General features: G+C 43.2%; 1 protein-coding gene across 1 annotated transcript in view; it reads left to right on the forward strand.

Moving 5' to 3' along the window:
- The first annotated feature begins 427 nt into the window (after positions 1 to 427).
- Positions 428 to 14,292, forward strand: part of LOC121579196 (myosin heavy chain, fast skeletal muscle-like) — a 35,740-nt gene continuing 21,875 nt past the window's right edge. The window contains exons 1-19 of the mRNA XM_045218293.1: positions 428 to 655; positions 1,017 to 1,163; positions 1,383 to 1,539; positions 4,526 to 4,553; positions 4,817 to 4,925; positions 5,128 to 5,220; positions 5,397 to 5,457; positions 5,658 to 5,756; positions 6,720 to 6,823; positions 7,254 to 7,392; positions 7,714 to 7,832; positions 7,978 to 8,127; positions 8,222 to 8,392; positions 8,618 to 8,921; positions 9,382 to 9,446; positions 9,540 to 9,627; positions 9,732 to 9,849; positions 10,110 to 10,233; positions 10,618 to 10,754. Of these exons, the coding sequence (XP_045074228.1) occupies positions 440 to 655; positions 1,017 to 1,163; positions 1,383 to 1,539; positions 4,526 to 4,553; positions 4,817 to 4,925; positions 5,128 to 5,220; positions 5,397 to 5,457; positions 5,658 to 5,756; positions 6,720 to 6,823; positions 7,254 to 7,392; positions 7,714 to 7,832; positions 7,978 to 8,127; positions 8,222 to 8,392; positions 8,618 to 8,921; positions 9,382 to 9,446; positions 9,540 to 9,627; positions 9,732 to 9,849; positions 10,110 to 10,233; positions 10,618 to 10,754 (2,429 nt within the window). The 5' untranslated portion in view covers positions 428 to 439. The remainder of the gene's footprint in view (positions 656 to 1,016; positions 1,164 to 1,382; positions 1,540 to 4,525; positions 4,554 to 4,816; positions 4,926 to 5,127; positions 5,221 to 5,396; positions 5,458 to 5,657; positions 5,757 to 6,719; positions 6,824 to 7,253; positions 7,393 to 7,713; positions 7,833 to 7,977; positions 8,128 to 8,221; positions 8,393 to 8,617; positions 8,922 to 9,381; positions 9,447 to 9,539; positions 9,628 to 9,731; positions 9,850 to 10,109; positions 10,234 to 10,617; positions 10,755 to 14,292) is intronic.

Genomic DNA, 14,292 nt, shown 5'->3' on the forward strand with positions numbered 1-14,292 from the left:
AAACCTGTAGCTTTTATTTAGGGTCAAATGTAGTGCTCCTGCTGTTTGTAAATTGAGGGGGTGGTCTAGAATGTAACTGGGTTTTCAGGGGTTTTATTTGAATTCTTGACAGAATTTGTAGTAAAGTGAGTTGCCAATAGGAAAATGAATGTTACAAGTTGCACCTGTAGTTGAATTGGCCGTAATGATTGTGTTGAATGATGCCATTCAAACTTTTTTTGTGCGTAATCACAACACCCTAATGTTTCCCAGGGTTCTCCAAGAAGTACACATTCATCTGTAGGAGGGGAAAAAGAAGGTGAGACATAGTTTGAGTCTTCATAAGAAAAGTGACAAATGTTCTGTGAGAGATACCACTCACAGCTCTGTTGACTGGGGAGGAAGCACCACAGAGTCAATCATGTTTCTTGTCTCATCTCTTTCCTAGTGATCCGTCACCATGAGTACGGACGCGGAGATGCAAATCTACGGCAAGGCTGCCATATACCTCCGTAAGCCTGAGAAGGAGAGGATGGAGGCACAAACCGCACCGTTTGATTCAAAGAACGCCTGCTATGTGTCAGACACCAAGGAGCTGTACCTTAAGGGTCTGGTCACTGCAAGGGCTGATGGGAAGTGTACTGTAACAGTCACGCATCCTGACGGCACTAAGGAGGTAAGCCTGATTGGTGCAATTACTCCATTTCTTGAAATAAACATCAAAATTATCCAAACATGCCAACAGGCAAAATGAAATCAGTAACAAAAGATAGATTGAGAAGGATTCCTCTGGGTTTTTTTGTAAGCAGAATATAACCTTCAAACACATACATTTTATCGCTGCTAATTACAAATGTATATGGACTAGTTAAGAATCACCATGTATGTGTCAGTGGGTGATAACAAAGTAGTTGGATTAGATGGGGGTATGCAGTTAAAAATATATATTTAAAGATTGAACTCGTATTTAATGAGCAAAAAGCATTCAGTCATGTCCAGTTTGAGCTGTGTATAATCTATATTTCTGACTGTTCCAGGCAGGAAAAGAGTTCAAAGACGCAGACGTCTACCAGATGAACCCCCCTAAGTACGACAAGATTGAGGACATGGCCATGATGACCTACCTGAATGAAGCCTCTGTGTTGTATAACCTCAAAGAGCGTTATGCAGCATGGATGATCTATGTAAGATACCTGCATAAACACACACACACACACACACATGAACATGAGAAACACTCACACATACAGTACTACACATAAATGAATGGTAGAAACCAAAACATACCAATACAGTAGACCTACATTAGTATACCATAGTACACCTACATCCTCACATAAATCCAGGTAAAAGTCAATCTGATTGAGCTAATCCCCTAATTTAGTTGAATCCCTTTCATCCAGACCTACTCTGGGCTCTTCTGTGCCACGGTGAACCCCTACAAGTGGCTTCCTGTGTACGACATGGAGGTTGTCAACGCCTACAGAGGGAAGAAGAGGATGGAGGCTCCACCCCATATCTTCTCCGTCTCTGACAACGCCTTTCAGTTCATGCAGATTGGTACGAGCTCTCATGGATGGATGGATGGATGGATGGATGGATGGATGGATGGATGGATGGATGGATGGATGGATGGATGGATGGATGGATGGATGGATGGATGGATGGATGGATGGATGTGCCCCAGGGTCACTAACACATCTATTCTAAATGCATTTTGGATTCATCTTTCCAAACATGTGGGGCAAGAAATCTAAATGCTGGCGTCCCTAGCTATTTACACACCAAAGGAGTCTCCAGAGTTATTAACCGACCCTGTGAACAGGGTTTTGGTAACTAGTCATTTTAAATCTTAACAGTGACGTTAGGTCAATCGGAAGCTTGTGGAGCAGGGCTTTGTAAACAAATAGAGCGTAACGATGTGATCAACGTGACTTCAAAGAGGTCCAGCCAACCTTTTGGTAAAGAACACAGTGATGATTAATAAAACTGTCTCCTGTGATAAAATGAATCATGGCGTTATGAAAAACGGCCTCCATGAGTTTAAGAGTAGAGGCAGCTGCACTTTGATAAATACTATCACCATAATCAGGAACAGGTAGAAAGGCTGATAAATACTATCACCATAATCAGAGAACAGGTAGAAAGGTTGATAAATACTATCACCATAATCAGGAACAGGTAGAAAGGTTGATAAATACTATCACCATAATCAGGAACAGGTAGAAAGGTTGATAAATACTATCACCATAATCAGGAACAGGTAGAAAGGCTGACTGCACAATCTGCTTCCTGTTGACTAGAGAGAGACAAGATCTGTTTCTGTAAAAAAACAAAAAAAAGCACACTTTAAAACGTAGTTTCTTAACAAGCTCATTCGTATGTGTTTTAAATGATGAATCATTTTCAAATAAAAATAACAAGGTATTTGTGTGCAGGGACTCGTTTAATTATAAAACCATATGATCAACAGTATCAAACTCTTTGGAAAAGGTCCACAAACAAGGCGGCACAATTCAGTTTAGTGTCTAAAGCGTTGACAATATCCTTAACAACTAATGTGGTTGCTGTGATTAGTGCTGTGCCCTGGCCTAAACCCTGATTGATTTATATTTCAAGTTGCTTGTTTTGATTTGAGAATCTTAGCATGGAAGCCTGGAGATGATATGATAATTATCAAGATAACTACTATCCCTGCCCTTATGGACTGGCAGCACATAAGCTGTTTTACATACTTTTGGAATATTTCCTGTGAACAATGTTGGATTGAAGATCTGGGTTACTGAGCCAGCAATGCGGGGGGCAGCACACTTGAGCAGACCCGGCTCCAATTGGTCAGCCCCTGTGGTTATCTAGGTATCTATAGAAAGTAAGGCATCAAGGACTTATTTTTCTGTGATTTACTGAAATGCAAAATCTTGACTACCGTTTTCAATCTGCAAAATTCCTGAATCAGCGTTCAGCCCACTCTCAGAGATACAAGGGTTAGATGCTCTTTCAAAAAAGATAGCCAGCTGAAATAAAAAGACGATTAAATGCATCAATGATAGCATTTTTGTCCGTAATGGGGCCAGAGTCTGAATGAATTAGTTGGGTCAGAGAGGAGGAAGTGCAACCCTTTAGAGATTTGACAGTTTTCCAGAATTTAGCCGGGTTCCCATTACAATCAGAAAGAGTAATTTACAAAATAATCAGATTTAGCTTTCTTGGTCAGTCTTACACATTGAGTCCTCAGTTGTCTAAAAGATTACCAATCCGGGCCTAAGCCTGTGTTCCTGGCCTTGACCAAGGCAACAATTCTCTTATGAATGACTTCAGATAAATCCGTTTTGAAGGGGCAATGATTATCTACAATAGTATTGAAGATGTTTGGAAAAAAGCTTAAAGACAAATCAGGTTCAGGGTTAGCTGAGATACAGTCAAGGTCACTAAGTTATAGATCATGTAAAAAAAAGCTTGTTCACTAACGTTTTTAAAGTGCCTCTTAGTGATTACACGAGGCTTAGATGTACACATTTTCACATCTCTGACACAGACAACTGGGCAACGGTCACAAAAATCCTGTGGGAAAACCCCACCAGCAACATATTCATCTGGCGTTATTGTGAAAATAAGATAAATCAGGGTAGATTTCGATGGATCTTTAGGATTTGGCCGTGTAAGCTCAGTTATCAGCTGAGACAGGTTTAGCTCAGAGCAAATATCTTTCAGCGTATCTGACACTGGTGACCTCCAGTCAATAAAATCACCCATCATAAATAGTTCAGATTGACCACACTTAGATACCAATTCAGATAAATTGTTAAGAGCACATGAGAGAGCCGAGGGAGGGTGATGAACTCCCATTAGTGTCAGCTGGTTATTATGACCAAGGTCCACGTTAAGAACGAGACAATCAAACTGCTTAGGGACAGAGGTAGCAAGAGATACAGAAACATTTAAATTGTCCTATGTTAATATGGAGTTGTCGTTCCTCACTGTCTTGGCATTACCGTAAGCCTCCAGCAGAGGGTTAGCTGCGTTGATCAGATCCTTAAGAGGCCACTGATGGAGACAAACACAAGTTGCTCAGAAACTGGTAAAGTGGTCAAGTTAGTTTTCTTGATTGCTTGAACACTTTTCTTGAAACAGGATTCACAGGTGGAACATTTTTTTACACAGCCAAGAAAACTGAAGTGTTAAAAAGCCACAACCTTCCTGCATTTTGCTGGGGTCTACTTCCTTCTTGGATCTCAAAGTCCATAAGTGGTTATGGATGGATTAATGGATGGATTGATGGATGGATTGATGGATGGATTGATGGATGGATTGATGGATAGATTGATGGATGGATTGATGGATGCATGGATGGATGGAAGTTAAAATATGCTTTAGAGAGTTATCTACTGTTTTCTAGTCTAGGTTGGAACAGTTTGCTGGTAATATCTGATTTCAGTAACCTTGAATGAAAAATGTTCCTAAATGAAATTCATGATGATGCTATGAATTCAATAATGTACCCAGAATGTTGCTCGAGTATGATAAGCAATATGTTTTTTGGTTACAGACCAGGAGAACCAGTCCGTCCTGATTACGTGAGTTGTGTACTAAAAATTTCACTTGAGAAAGTGTTTCTGCTGCAATATGTTGGGTCACTTGGGTGTGATGAAAATATATGACATAATGAATGGATTAGGCTATGCATAATAATAAGTTGATGAGTGGGAATATTTGTTAATGATTTACTTATGTAAGAAACCAGGTCAACAGTGTATTTTTCAATGCTATTTCTTAGTGAAAACCAATCTGACATTCAAACATGTGACTAAAACCCCTCTTTCTCTGTCATATTAACCAGTGGAGAATCCGGTGCAGGAAAGACTGTCAACACCAAGCGTGTCATCCAGTACTTCGCCACCATTGCAGTTTCTGGTGCCAAGAAGGAAGCAGAGCCAGGCAAAATGCAGGTAGGTTTTACCTTTCTAACACATTTCAGTTTGGTGGGCTGTGTTCAAGCGATTGAGAAAAACTAACTTTACCAGTTTATGAGCAACCGTGTAGATTCCCACGGGGGACTAGTATGAAAATGTATGCACTCACTACTGTAAGTCACTCTGGATAAGAGTGTCTGCTAAATGACTAAAATGTAAATGTGTTTGTCTCAATCAGGGGTCTCTTGAGGATCAGATCATTGCAGCTAACCCTCTACTGGAGGCTTACGGTAATGCCAAGACAGTGAGGAACGACAACTCGTCTCGCTTTGTAAGTATGAAGGGCATACTGTGGAAGTGACCTTAGATTGGAAACATTTATTTCAGTAGTTCCCTTTTGTTATATCAATAGATGTCCAACATTCTGTAACATTTAAAGGGGTCTATCAAGGTAAAATGATAGATTTATTTAGTTGACCTATTTCTAACCCCCATGCTCTACTATAGGGTAAATTCATCAGGATTCACTTCCAAGGTAGCAAACTGGCTAAAGCTGACATTGAGACCTGTGAGTTGATTTTGATTTTTTCTCAATGCTTTACTAAATTCACACATATTTTTTTGGGAGATCATAATTATCTAATTATCTAATTTTCTTTCTCTCTCTCTCTCTCTCTCTCTCTCTCTCTCTCTCTCTCTCTCTCTCTCTCTCTCTCTCTCTCTCTCTCTCTCTCTCTTTGTGTCAATCTCTCTCTCTTTCTCTCTCAGACCTGCTAGAGAAGTCCAGAGTGTCCTTCCAGCTTCCCGATGAGAGAGGCTACCACATCTTCTTCCAGATGATGACCAATCATAAACCTGAGATCGTTGGTATGGCAAAGAGTTTCAGAGGACATGTTTCCCACCCCCATCTGTGAAACTTTTAAAAAATGTCCACAGTCCAGACTATTTATACTATTACAATGAGTACATCCAATGTAACAAGGCATCTAGATATGGATTAGGTCTTTAAGAAAGTAATGCACTGTGATTAGGTTTGCAAATGGAGGGTATTTTACTGGAAACTTTTCCAAGTTTACCAGTAAACTACCAGCATTTTGGTATCTTTCAAGGATTTTATGTAAAACATCCAGTGGCCCTTTTGGGTGTTTCAGATTATCCCAGGGGTCTGTAATTATCTCTGGCCCTCTGTGTGGCCTTATCACAAGTAAAATATGAAACAATTATTAATATAATATGATTTTAAAATAGAAAATAGAATGACAAATCAGTAAAACATTAAACCTAAATATAAACCATGAACTATTCAATTTATTTTGACAATATCTGATTTATTTTACTATGTCAATATGTATTGGTTGTCAATATTTTGGCATCAAACTGGTGGCAGTTGGAATAGTTGGAAGAGACGTATATATTAAGAAATTTTTAACAAGTTATTAAAGTATAAATTACCAAAGTTACGATAGATTGCGATGGGTTTTCTGCTAATTACCAAAATTACTGAAGATTCCAGTAACTTTGATAATTAGTTTTGAAACCCTAATGGTGACGTACTTGAGTCCATCTATTGAGTAAAGGAGGGAGAGATATTGTAAAGGTAGGACAGCACAATTTTAGTCATTTAGCAGACGCTCTTTTCCAGAGCGACTTACAGTTAGTGAGTGCATACATTTTCATACTGGCCCCCCTGGCCCCCCGTGGGAATCGAACCCACAACCCTGGCGTTGCAAGCGCCATGCTCTACCAACTGAGCTACAGGGCACTATGAACATTAATAGTGTGCACAATTCTAAGAGATTTAACTGACAAAACATTCTCCATTGTCCATAGAAATGGCGCTCATCACCACCAACCCCTACGACTTCCCCATGTGCAGCCAGGGTCAGATCACTGTGGCCAGCATCAACGACAAGGAAGAGCTGGATGCCACAGACGTGAGTCAAACAAACGGCTAACCAAACTCTAGATATGGAATGGGTACAACCACCATACACAATTAATGCACTGTTCAATTCCAACTTGGTAGCAGCTGGGAATTTTCATGTATTTTTTTGTCAGATTCTAAATGCCTTGTTTTAGTTAGGCATGTGCCTCAAGGCATTCTTCATGACTTTACACTTCACCTTGAGGCACACACATGTAAGACATCCACAAGAGAGGGCCACTAAGTGCCCTGTGAAACTGTGTAAAACTCCTTTTGTGCTGTCATCTACTAGTGTTGGCCAAGCGTAATCATGTGGCTCTGAGAAGCCAGTCAAATATATCCATCCCATTTGTACTGGTGAGAGCACAGAACTGTAGTGTACTGTAAGTGAGCAAACTACCGTTCAGTTCATCACTGTTGTACTTCCTGTCAAATACCAGGATGCCATTACAATCCTGGGCTTCAATAATGATGAGAAGATTAGCATCTACAAGCTGACAGGAGCTGTATTGCACCATGGCAACTTGAAATTCAAGCAGAAGCAGCGTGAGGAGCAGGCCGAGCCAGACGGCACAGAGGGTGAGTCCCACTCATAGATATACAATATGTAAAGCATTAGTCCCATTCCCAGTCCCACTCATAGACATACAATATGTAAAGCATTAGTCCCATTTCCAGTCCCACTCATAGATATGCAATATGTTAGACAGACAGCGCCTCATCAAAGTCCGGCAGGAGATCATTTATGGAGACCAAATTCCAACCTCCAGAAATGATTTGAAATTATCAATGTGGGTTCAACGAACCCACAGAAAACACTGCCAAATCCTTTTGTCAGTGTGACATCAGAATCAAGTGATCTTGTGTTCCTGAGTCTGTTGTTGTTGGTTCTCTCTCCAGTGGCTGATAAAATCGGCTACCTGCTGGGCCTGAACTCAGCTGAGATGTTGAAGGCTCTCTGCTACCCCAGAGTGAAGGTCGGCAACGAGTATGTGACCAAGGGACAGACTGTGCCTCAGGTAAGGCGGCCAAACACAGCATCTACCATTTTCTAAGCACCAGAAATATTTAGGTGATTAGTGCATTGCTTGTTTTGAATAGTGATGTATTATCACCTTCTATGGTCAATGTCTCATGTATTCATTTGAGGTATTATCATTGCAGGTTAATAACTCAGTCTGTGCTCTGGCCAAGTCCATCTATGAGAGGATGTTCTTGTGGATGGTCATCCGTATCAACGAGATGTTGGACACCAAGAATCCAAGGCAGTTCTATATCGGTGTGCTTGACATTGCTGGGTTTGAGATCTTTGATGTGAGTATGAGACCAGAACAAGACAATTAGTTGTGTTTGAGATTGATTACAGCCCTGTATGATGAAATGATCCCTTTTGAAATTCCATCAACAGTACAACAGCATGGAGCAGCTGTGCATCAACTTCACCAATGAGAAACTGCAACAGTTTTTCAACCACACCATGTTCGTCCTTGAACAAGAGGAGTACAAGAAGGAGGGAATCGTCTGGGCCTTCATTGACTTCGGCATGGACTTGGCTGCCTGCATTGAGCTTATTGAGAAGGTAAACTGTCTGTCAGGATTGTAATGGACCACAACAGCAAAAGCTCATAGAGAGCGCTGTGTGAGATATTACCACAGTGGTACAAGGTATCTGACTGTTGAGAACTCTGTATCCTATTATGTGCCCCTAAATGAAGATACTCTGATAATAGCATGCTTGATAAAGGAATATATGTGATCCTAAATGTAAATATCACTAATTTGATATACATCTCTTTTCGTAAAGCCATTGGGCATCTTCTCCATCCTTGAAGAGGAGTGCATGTTCCCCAAGGCTTCAGACACTTCCTTCAAGAACAAGCTGTATGACCAGCATCTTGGGAAAAACAAGGCATTTGAGAAGCCCAAGCCTGCTAAAGGCAAGGCAGAGGCCCACTTCTCCCTGGTGCACTACGCCGGCACGGTGGACTACAACATCACTGGCTGGCTGGACAAGAACAAGGACCCCCTGAACGACTCAGTTCTTCAGCTGTACGGGAAGTCCTCAGTCAAACTTATGGCTACCCTGTATGTCGCTGCCCCACCTGAGGGTAAGACTAGCATCATATTAAAACTCCTTTAAAGGGTTAATCTGCAGTTGCTACATTTACATATAATCCTGTACACTTTCTTGAATTTGTTTTGGATTTGGGGACTGTGAAAAGACCCCTGGTGGCATGTCTGGTGGAGTAAGTGTGTGTGTCAGAGCTGTGTGTAAGTTGACTATGCAAACAATTTGGGATTTTCAACATATTAATGTTTCTTATAAAAAGAAGAAGTTATGCAGTCAGTCTCTCCTCAACCCTTAGCCAAGAGGGACTGGCATGCATAGTATTTATATGAGCCCTCTGATTACAATGAAGAGCAAGACGTGCCGCTCTGTTAATGTACTCATACAATAGGTGTTATTTTACACAATCTCATTGGCAGCATTTGCATTAAGATAAGTGTGAAGTTAACCTGATATTCTCTAATTTAGAATCATATATCACTTTTTCCCCATTTTAACAGATACAACCAAGAAAGGAGGCAAGAAGAAGGGTGGTTCCATGCAGACTGTGTCCTCCCAGTTCAGGGTGAGCTTTTAAAATGTGTATATTCAGGCTTTAAAAAGGTGCATTGATTATCAGAAATAATCTCTGAAAAAATGTTTTGTAACCCTCTTACAGGAGAACTTGGGCAAGCTGATGACCAACTTGAGGAGCACTCATCCTCACTTTGTGCGCTGCCTGATCCCCAACGAGACAAAGACTCCAGGTACAAGAAATATTGAGTTAAATATGACATCTTATCAGTACAGTATCAGTGACCTTAACGAACCAATCTTTAACCTGTTAATGAGACTTGGTTTGTGTTTCCAGGTCTGATGGAGAACTTCCTGGTTATCCACCAGCTCAGGTGTAATGGTGTTCTAGAAGGTATCAGGATCTGCAGAAAGGGCTTCCCCAGCAGAATCATCTATGCTGACTTCAAGCAGAGGTACACACACACAAACACAAATCAATTCCTGCATGCACGCACACACACACACAGAATCACACACACACACACACACAATCACACACGCACACAATCACACACACACACACACACACACACACACACACAAACAGACAGACACACAGAAATATCTTCTCTAAGGGTTTTCCCAACATCAGAATAGCCTTATCGTTAACGTAATATTATAACTTGATATTTGTTAAATTTCTACCACATGTTAAACATGTCTCCTCATTCAGGTACAAAGTACTGAATGCCAGTGTCATCCCCGAGGGCCAGTTCATGGACAACAAGAAGGCTTCTGAGAAGCTGCTTGGGTCCATTGATGTGAATCATGAGGATTACAAGTTTGGACACACCAAGGTCAGTCAAATATCCCCAGCAAAGGCTAACAATAAAACACACCCTCAATGATAATATAAATTCTAACCATTCAATGTCTCTCCAGTTGATCTATCCATCTTTTCGTTATTTCTTAAGAATTTGAAAAAATCTCAATTAATTATCATGTGCATTGTGTCAGAGTGGTGTGGCTGCAGTTATCTGTATCAGTGTACATTATTCATCTACAACTGTAAAATAACTTACAACTTATAAACAACCTAACCCATGGTTTGTTTGTAAGCACTGCAATGTTTATGTTGGTGAAATCAATCTAGTGGCGTTGTTCCTCTCTTTTGATTCAAACCTTTCTATCTGTCACCATCTGACAGAGGTACCATAATTGACCATGTTTACCTGTGTCAGGTGTTCTTCAAAGCTGGTCTGCTGGGTGTCCTTGAGGAGATGAGAGATGAGAAGCTGGCCTCTCTGGTCGGCATGGTCCAGGCTCTCAGCCGTGGATTCCTCATGAGGAGAGAGTTCACCAAGATGATGGAGAGGAGGTGAGGAATAGTAGACAACTTGGCAAAGAATTCTGTCAACCACCTGTATGTAAAGCATTATGATTACAGACTGTATATGCTGTGAGTTGTTCACTATGAGAAAGTATGTTATAGCAGCAGTTTGGGATTTAACAAGCTGTTCAATTGTTATTTAAATTTGTGATATTTACCCATTCATTCTTGAAGAATATGACTCCTCCTGATCTTAACATTACCTGTCAGTCCTTTCACCTAGAGAGCTGTCTATGAATGTAAGTGGGTGGGGTTACATTTCCCAAGCCCAATTCCTCAGCTGTATGCAAAAAGTGGCAGGGGTCCCCGTTTTGTTATTCTTTGAATCCCAGAACGTAGCTTTAAAGTCCTACCCCAGTCTCCTTTTCACCTCATTAAACACCTGATTTACTTAACAAAAGGCACATCTCATTAGGTGCTCCAGGTATCCTCATGGCATGGCACAAGTGAGGGGTGGGGCCTTTCCTCTTCTGTTCTCTATTGCTCCTCTATTGTTCCTCAAGCAAGGGGGGAGGCCGATGACATCACAAAGCCACCATCAGACATTTACATTTTACATTTACATCATTAGCAGACGCTCTTTTCCAGAGCGACTTCAACTTATGATAGCAAGTGGGACAACCCCTTTTTTCTTATTTTTTTTAATGGGGGGGGGGGGTAGAAGGATTACTTTATCCTATCCCAGGTATTCCTTAAAGAGGTGGGGTTTCAAGTGTCTCCAGAAGGTGGGTCAGTGACTCCGCTGTCCTGGCGTCGTGAGGGAGCTTGTTCCACCATTGGGGTGCCAGAGCAGCAAATAGCTTTGACTGGGCTGAGCGGGAACTGTGCTTCTGTAGAGGTAGGGGAGCTAGCAGGCCAGAGGTGGATGAACACAGTTCCCTCGTTTGGGTGTAGGGTCTGAACAGAGCCTGAAGGTAAGGAGGTGCCGTTCCCCTCACAGCTCCGTAGGCAAGCACCATGGTCTTGTAGTAGATGCGAGCCTCAACTGGAAGCCAGTGGAGTGTGCGGAGGAGCGGGGTGACATGAGAGAACTTGGGAAGGTCGAACACCAGACGGGCTGCAGCGTTCTGGATAAGTTGTAGGGGTTTAATGGCACAGGCAGGGAGCCCAGCCAACAGCGAGTTGCAGTAATCCAGACGGGAGATGACAAGTGCCTGGATTAGGATCTGTGCCGCTTTTTGTGTAAGGTAGGGTCGTACTCTGCGAATGTTGTGGAGCATGAACCTGCAGGATCGGGTCACCGCTTTGATGTTAGCAGAGAATGACAGGGTGTTGTCCAGGGTCACGCCAAGGCTATTTGCACTCTGGGAGGAGGACACAATGGAGTTGTCAACCGTGATGGCGAGATCATGGAGCGGGTAGTCCTTCCCAGGGAGGAAGAGCAGCTCCGTCTTGCCGAGGTTCAGCTTGAGGTGGTGATCCGACATCCACACTGATATGTCTGCCAGACATGCAGAGATGCGATTCGCCACCTGGTTATCAGAAGGGGGAAAGGAAAAAATTAGTTGTGTGTCGTCTGCGTAGCAATGATAGGAGAGACCATGTGAGGATATGACAGAGCCAAGTGACTTGGTGTATAGAGAGAATAGGAGAGGGCCTAGAACTGAGCCCTGGGGAACACCAGGGGTGAGAGCACGTGGTGCGGAGACAGATTCTCGCCACGCCACCTGGTAGGAGCGACCTGTCAGGTAGGACGCAATCCAAGAGTGAGCAGCGCCGGAGATGCCCAACTCGGAGAGGGTGGAGAGGGGGATCTGATGGTTCACAGTATCAAAGGCAGCAGATAGGTCTAGAAGGATAAGAGCAGAGGAGAGAGAGTTAGCTTTAGCAGTGCGGAGAGCCTCCGTGACACAGAGAAGAGCAGTCTCAGTTGAATGACCAGTCTTGAAACCTGACTGGTTTGGATCAAGAAGGTCATTCTGAGAGAGATAGCAGGAGAGTTGACTAGAGACGGCACGCTCAAGAGTTTTGGAGAGAAAAGAAAGAAAGGGATACTGGTCTGTAGTTGTTGACATCGGAGGGATCGAGTGTAGGTTTTTTGAGGAGGGGTGCAACTCTCGCTCTCTTGAAGACGGAAGGGACATGGCCAGCGGTCAAGGATGAGTTGATGAGCAAGGTGAGGTAAGGGAGAAGGTCTCCGGAAATGGTCTGGAGAAGAGAGGAGGGGATAGGGTCAAGCGGGCAGGTTGTTGGACGGCCGGCCATCACAAGTCGCAAGATTTCATCTGGAGAGAGAGGGGAGAAAGAAGTCAAAGCATAGCGTAGGGCAGTGTGAGCAGGACCAGCGGTGTCATTTGACTTAATAAATGAGAATCGGATGTCGTCAACCTTCTTTTCAAAATGGTTGATGAAGTCATCCACAGAGAGGGAGGAGGGAGGGGGAGGAGGAGGAGGATTCAGCAGGGAGGAGAAGGTGGCAAAGAGCTTCCTAGGGTTAGAGGCAGAGGCTAGAAATTTAGAGTGGTAGGAAGTGGCTTTAGCAGCGGAAACAGAGGAAGAGAATGTAGAGAGGAGGGAGTGAAAAGATGACAGGTCCGCAGGGAGTCTAGTTTTCCTCCATTTCCGCTCGGCTGCCCGCAGCCCTCTTTTGTGAGCTCGCAATGAGTCGTCAAGCCACGGAGCAGGTGGGGAGGACCGAGCCGGCCGGGAGGATAGGGGACATAGAGAGTCAAAAGATGCAGAAAGGGAGGAGAGGAGGATTGAGGAGGCAGAATCAGGAGATCGGAGGGAGAAGGATTTAGCAGAGGGAAGAGATGATAGGATGGAAGAGGAGAGAGTAGTGGGAGAGAGAGAGAGTGAAGGTTGCGACGGCACATTACTATCTGAGTAGGGGCAGAGTGAGTAGTGTTGGAGGAGAGCGAGAGAGAAAAGGAAACAAAGTAGTGGTCGGAGACTTGGAGGGGAGTTGCAGTGAGATTAGTAGAAGAACAGCATCTAGTAAAGATGAGGTCAAGCTTATTGCCTGCCTTGTGAGTAGGGGGGGACGGTGAGAGGGTGAGGTCAAAAGAGGAAAGGAGTGGAAAGAAGGAGGCAGAGAGAAATGAGTCAAAGGCAGACATAGGGAGGTTAAAGTCACCCAGAACTGTGAGGGGTGAGCCATCCTCAGGAAAGGAACTTATCAAGGCGTCAAGCTCATTGATGAACTCTCCAAGGGAACCTGGGGGGCGATAAATGACAAGGATGTTAAGCTTGAATGGGCTAGTGACTGTGACAGCATGGAATTAAAATGAGGAGACAGACAGATGGGTTAGGGGAAAAAGAGAGAATGTCCACTTTAGAGAGATGAGGATTCCTGTGCCACCGCCGCGCCGACCAGATGCTCTCGGGGTATGCGAGAACACATGGTTAGACGAGGAAAGAGCAGTAGGAGTGTTTTCTGTGGTAATCCATGTTTCCGTCAGCGCCAAGAAGTCGAGGGACTGGAGGGTAGCATAGGCTGAGATGAACTCTGCCTTGTTGGCCGCAGAATGGAAGTTCCAGAGGCTGCCAGAGACCTGGAACTCCACGTGGGTCGTGAGCGCAGGGA

This window comes from Coregonus clupeaformis, unplaced genomic scaffold (genome assembly GCF_020615455.1).
Source record: "Coregonus clupeaformis isolate EN_2021a unplaced genomic scaffold, ASM2061545v1 scaf1487, whole genome shotgun sequence".
Classification (NCBI taxonomy): Eukaryota; Metazoa; Chordata; class Actinopteri; order Salmoniformes; family Salmonidae; genus Coregonus; species Coregonus clupeaformis.